We start from the raw sequence: 6586 nt of genomic DNA on the forward strand, positions 1-6586 counted from the left end.
TTAGATCTCTGTTTTATCGTATATTTATTTTTGGGTTCTAGATGCTGTAACAAATCATGACACAATTCTATTATATGTTTATTCTAAGATGTGCATTATTGACATAAAGTCAATAGACTCAATACTGCTTGGGAAATCAATAATTGAGAGAATTTGAGTGAAAGTCTAGTGGAGCTAGGGAATCATAAATGAAAGGCATTTGGAGCTTAAAGTTATCAACTTTGTGTTGCATTGAACCTGTAGTTACTCAACAATTTTTTTTTGTTGAATAATTTTACTCTTTATTGTAGCATTATTATTTATATTTTTAATTTCTTAAAAAAATTGAGAAAAGTTGTGAACCCCTTTCTTGAAACTTTGACCACAGGAGAGGGAAGGTTGTGAGTGAGGATAGTAAATATCATTAAGAGAACGTTTGTCTCCTATGCCTAATTATTTTCCTAATGAAATTTCAAGCAAACATGCCTGTTCACATATGTGTGTGTCTTTTGATGTTTTGAGGTTTCAGAATATAAATCTTTTAAGTATCATTTATCTGCCATTGCAAACAGAAGGCAACTTTATCCTTTTATAAGATATAATTATGTAGAAAAGTAAGCCTTATAGAATGCCTATTTGGCTTTTAATTACATTGAGATCTTATTCTGACAGCTTCTGCGGGAGCTTAAAAAAGGTCGTGCATTTGATGGATGGTTGGAGGGTACCTTAAAATTTCCACCTACATATAAATATGAAATCAATTCAGAGAAGTACTATGGAGACGATCCAAAGTCTGGGAGGCGTACACCAGCATGGTATGATTTAATTTGCCTAGTCCAAGGGCTTGATCTCCACTCCTGCTACTATTGTGCTAATTTGGTTGTTCACTCATCCTTAGCAAATGATTAATTGATCATGTTAGAGTGAATTATGATTTAGACTGTCCCGTTTAAGTAAACCTTATCCTTCAAATTCTTAGTTAAGTTTACTTTTCTCTGGCATTCATGTGTATCTACAGTGGTTTTTTTAGGGCTCTTTTGTTTACCTTTCCAGATAAATGCATCTCATCCCTTTCGGCTTGCATGTCTTTGTGGCTATTGGTAATTTTTTTGATGTTTTTCTCCGTATGTTCATCATAGTATTGTTGCCTTCACTGTGTAGGGTGCATCTCACATGTTCAATAAATTTATGAAGCTTTAACAGTTCCTGCTACTTTTTCTAAGTGTGTTTGGATGGAGGGGGAGGAGAGGGAAATAAAGGGAAGGATAGGGAGGGTTTAATAAATCTTGTTGAGATGCTTTTAAAGGGGGAAGGGGAAGGGTTTGAGGGGATTTGAAGGGCTATCTTAACCCTCCAAACGTTCCTTTTTAATCACTCAAATTGGGGGAATTTGGAGGGGGAGGGGAGGGGATGGGTTTCACTTATATTAATAAAAAATTAATTGTCAATTTTGCCCTTATGATGTCAATTTATATTTATTTCTTTAAAATGAACAAAAGGTCATAATTGTCAAATTATGACCATTCATCCATTCCTCTTTCCACTACTTAATTTTAAAACATCCAAACAAGGAGAAGGGATAACCATTCCCCTCTCCTATCCTCTCCTTCCAAGCCCCCCCTCCCCCCCAATTACCCTCTACTCTCCCCTCCCTTAAAAACTTCCAAACATGCTTATATTTTTTTCATCTACTGTGAATTTACTTTTCTTTTTAAAAGTAAAACAAGTATCTATCTTGTCGTTATTAGCTTCAGGAGAACTCATATAAATGAATTCCCAGTATTGAGAAGGTCTAACTGCAGTCCTTACTAGCTCAGTAGCTTTTCCTTGATCTGCCTTTTGGTGAAAGATTCTATAATTGATTCTGAGAGCTGCAATGTCACATATGTAAACTGAGAATTTTTGTATAGGGAGTGAATATTATAGAAAAAATTGTGTGCAAAGTATTTAGCTTTTGTGAGACAGCCATGAAATGGAAGTCTACTGTCCTAAGTAGTATTAACCTGTACAAAATGTCTAGTTTGACATTGGGTACCTTATACATACCTACGAGCTACGTTTACATTGCCATAGTGAGTAATGGCATCTTTCCTCTCTTAATTTTACCACTTCCACCAACCGAATCATCATCATAGGTTGGGCCTTGGTGTGATGGCTAGTGCCTTCCATAAAAAACGTTAGGTCGTGGGTTTAAGTCCAAGAATCAATCAACCTCTCCAAAAAAAATGGGGGTAAGGTTGCCTACCAATCATGTCTCCTAGACCATGAAAAAGGGGGACTTTTTGTGCTTTGGCTATGCCAAAGAGAACTAGCACCATTTCATCATCTTCCCATTTATAATGTAATAAATTATTGCTGTTCTGTGATTTCTCCATCAACTATTGTATTTTGTAATTGTTTACTTCTGCTTTGAAAATTTTCCCTTACATGGGTGATAGGCTTAGTTTTGATTCCCATATAGTAAAAACACATTTCATGACTTAGGGAACATGTACTTTGAAAGTCCCCATAGGTCCTTAATTGAGATCTAAAGAGACTGATCAAAACTAGATATATTCTGATATATGTTTGTCAAATCTGAATCCTTTTTATATGAATGTCCAATCCTCACTTAATTTTCTGTGATAATTAGGTACCAATAGCATTTATTCCCTCATCGTTTGATGATCAATTTCTTGTGTAAAGTTACCTTACCATTCACTCCTTTTCCAGGTGTGATCGTATCCTTTCATATGGCAAGGGAATGAAGCTACTGAGTTACAGGAGGGCCGAGCTTAAACTTTCAGACCACCGACCTGTGACTGCCACATACATGGCTGAGGTTGAGGTGTTTTCTCCTAAGAAGCTACAGCGAGCACTCACATTTACAGATGCAGAGATTGAAAATGATGAATCCATTGTGGATATGGGTATAGAAGTCGGAATAGGCTGCTTAAGATTGGAAGAGGTGAGTAATTTCCATACCCGTATATTTCTAAAGGTGCCAATCATTTTCAACATATTTTATTTTCATCTGGTCCCAGAGCTGGGATTCACCAGGGGGAAAGTCTTCCCTCAGCCTATAAAAGTCACCAACCCTGATGAAGCCAGGATTTGAATCTCTCTGGTAGGATACCAAGAAGTTTTTACTAACATGCTGGCTAGCACCTTCGAGGGTGCCAGTCTTTAACCCACCCAACTTTATGTTTATCCTCTCTCTGGCTTGAATGTTTAATCTTTTGTTTGATTGGGAAATTTTTTTGTTGCTTATATTTAGCAGCTAGTCTGACGCCCTGAACTTTCCTCAAGTTGTGAGTTGGATTTCCTTTTTTTTTCCTGCTTCAAAATGCCCATGTGCCTAGTGTGTGTGTGTGTGTATATACCATGGTGTCTCTAAAACACAACTAGTTGTCTCTATTATAAGCTTGGATATAGGATATAGTTACAAAAGTACATTTATTGTTCAACTTTTACACCACCCAAGAAACCCAATGCAAGAGCTAAAGGTCGCCATTGGATCACATGCTTCCCCACATATTTCATGCAGCTTAATCACAGATAAACTGCAAATTAGTGGCTGGGGGAATTCGTATAGCTTATTATCCTGAGTCAATGTTGATAAAGTGCACTCCCAAACTAGAAACAACAACATAAAATGCTGTTCCTTCTAGGGGCGGAGCTATAGCAATGCTTGGCCCCCCCAAAATTTTTAAAAATACTATTATATTATGTGTATGTACTAAAAACTTTAAATATTTAGCTACAAGAATAGAATTTGGCCCTCCCAAATGTTTGAGTTAATCCAATGATGCTCATAAAAACCAATAGAATTTGTCAATCGATCTCATAATTATAGAAATAAGGTAGTTTTTGTTTTCACAAATTCGTTTTTTTACATTTTTAATATCAAACTAGACAGCTTTTATATTCTCATTAGAGCTTAAAAGATGATAAGTTTCTTTAAAAATTATCTTGCGAAGATACATATGCAAAAGTTGTTACTTTTATATACGCTGTATTTCATTGTTATGAATTCTGTTCCGTTCTGGCCGGAACGAACGGAATTTCTCCTACCGGTATATAATCCGGAACTGGAATACCCTTTGTTCCACCTCGGGTCAAAATCCGGCCAGTTCCGGGGCATTTCAGTCATTCCGGTGTGTTTCGGCAAATACCGGCCGAAACTAGAGATTCGGCCGATATGTGTTTTGGGTTTGTTTACCCTTCACAGTTCACAGGGATTGAAAAAAAAGAAAAAGAAAAAAAAGATTCACATCAGATCGAAGAAGAAGAAAAAAAAAAAATTCAAGTCATGGACAAAGCTTAAGTGCTGCCATTAAAACTCACTTCTTCACTAAAAAAAAAAAAAAAAAAAAAACTCACTTCTTCAAGCTTGTGTCACTGCCACTTCCAGAGAGAAAAAGAGGGAGTGTGAGTCTGTTAGACGTTTATGAGGCTTTGAGTAAAAAAGCTTTGGAATGTGATATTTTAGAGTCCAATGCACGTGGGTAGTTGGTACTTGGTGGGAGTGGAGCTTCCTAGAAGCTTCATGATTCTAATTTCAAAGCATCCCAACACATTCACTTATTCACAAAAAGAACCCCAAATTTGAATATTTTTTAAAATAACCAATCTAATTCCCTTTATTATGAATTTCTTTTTAAACCACTATGTTAAATGCATTCATTTATTTTATATCACTTGGCTCTATAATAGTAATTAGTAAATATTTATTTTATTAATGACTAGATAATAATACTAATTTATATATATATATATTAGTAATTCTGAAACGGTAATTTAAACCATCTACTAATTTATAGTCACCTTCATGTGACTAACATTAACATCTTTTTTTTTTTTTAATCTCTAAAAAAAGGTTTTTTTTTTTTTTTCATATTATTACTCTTATTATATTCTGTAAATAACTGAACTGATATGTGGATTTAAAGATTACATATTAGTTTAAATATGTACTTATAAGTTATCACTTTAAAATCCTTTTTACCAACAAAGAAAAAAACCTTTAAACCCCTTAGTAATTCATATGTTTTTTTTTTTTTTTTATCAATAATACTTATATATATATTTATTTATAAAAATAGCTATAACCCGAAACAGCATGCAATGGTACGCCGAAATAGGCCGGTACCGAAATATTCCGTTCCAATAGACAAACCGAAACGGGTTCCGAAACGGTATTCATAACATTGCTGTATTTTATAAACTATGACCAACTCTAGTATCAAAATATAATTGTTTATATATGTGTATGTGCGCATGTATGTGATGATACCAAAATTTGGCTCTCCCCAAACAAAAAATCCTAGCTCCGCCCCTGGTTCATTATTTTCATTTGTTGGGGAGGGGGGGGGGGGGGGGGGAGGCTTCAATCATGTTGGATCTATTGTATTTTTTCTGTATCCATACTCAATACAATTCTCTCTGGTCATGTATTTTTTTTTTTTTTAATTTTTAATTTTTTTTCCTTTTCAGGACATACCTGAAGAGTGTTAAGGAAGACTAATATCTGACAACATTCCAAGTGGCTATGGGTTAGAGCTCTTGCAACTTTTAAAAATATCAATATTACTACTACACTTCACATTCATTCTTTTGGTTTCATTAATTTGTCATTGCAGTTAGTGTATAGTTGTCTTATGTAAGGGGTTTTTACCAATAAGTCTTGTAGAGAATGCTAGTTCTAAAGTTGGGTTTCTACATGTGTTTTAGTGGTATGTATTGTGTATTGAATATCATCGTGATTAGTGAAGAGTTCTCTAGTTTTTAGAAAGTATATATTGTAAAATATAACTGTTGAATGAGATAGTGCTGCTATGTTCAGCCTTGAGTCCTCTTTCCATTCAAAATTCAGATTTTTTTATTTTTTTTATCTTTAATATAATTGTCGTAATAGATACTTCCAATGTACCCAGACACTGTTTGGCAACAGCTCTGCTGAAGATACAAATGTAAGATGTCATCTTTATATTTTCCAATAGCATCTTTGGGTCCATTGCCTTAAAACTGGTTACACGGATGATGATGTACTATTTCTTTTCTTTTATGATAATTCAATATATACAATGAAAGAGATGAGATTTGAGCTCTGGATGTCTCCGTCGGGAACACTAGGACGTGCTATTTGAGTTACAAGGCTCTTAGCATGATGTACTTCTCTTTTAACTATTAGGATTTGATTTGAATTTCAAAACCTTAACACTATAAGATTGCTAAGTTGGACACAGTAGGTAGAAACCCTTGATGCGTTAGAGCCTATAGCGTGATTATCTAGGTGAATACGATATGTTCTGATGATGCTGAAGAAATCACCAGTAAGTTGCGAATACTCCTCAAATCGAAGCAACACCTGCGAAGAGAAAATAGATGACCGAACAGAGAGCACCGGTGTGGTGCCGGCCAAAAACCCTCCGACGATCAAGTTAGAGTCTTTCAAACAACCCTAGAGTGCCAGAGTTGGGATAATTGTGCGTACCTTTGGGTCATGAGGGTCTTGGGGTATATATAGTGGTATGTGGCCGAAATAAGCGCCTTGGTGAAGAAGTACTTTCCTTTTTAAAAGAGTAATTCGTGGATCTTTGCCTATTGTATTGAGCCATTTCCTTAT

The 6586-nt window shown here is 35.2% G+C and overlaps 1 protein-coding gene across 5 annotated transcripts in view; it reads left to right on the plus strand.

Annotated features, from left to right (window-relative positions):
- Positions 1-5841, plus strand: part of LOC142612374 (type IV inositol polyphosphate 5-phosphatase 3) — a 30762-nt gene extending 24921 nt beyond the window's left edge. For all 5 annotated transcript variants that reach the window (XM_075784481.1, XM_075784475.1, XM_075784478.1 and 2 more), the window contains 3 exons: positions 652-794; positions 2692-2926; positions 5455-5841. In XM_075784481.1, the coding sequence (XP_075640596.1) occupies positions 652-794; positions 2692-2926; positions 5455-5475 (399 nt within the window). In that variant the 3' untranslated portion in view covers positions 5476-5841. The remainder of the gene's footprint in view (positions 1-651; positions 795-2691; positions 2927-5454) is intronic.
- The last annotated feature ends 745 nt before the right edge of the window (positions 5842-6586 follow it).

Source organism: Castanea sativa, chromosome 1, assembly GCF_040712315.1.
Source record: "Castanea sativa cultivar Marrone di Chiusa Pesio chromosome 1, ASM4071231v1".
Taxonomy (NCBI): domain Eukaryota; kingdom Viridiplantae; phylum Streptophyta; class Magnoliopsida; order Fagales; family Fagaceae; genus Castanea; species Castanea sativa.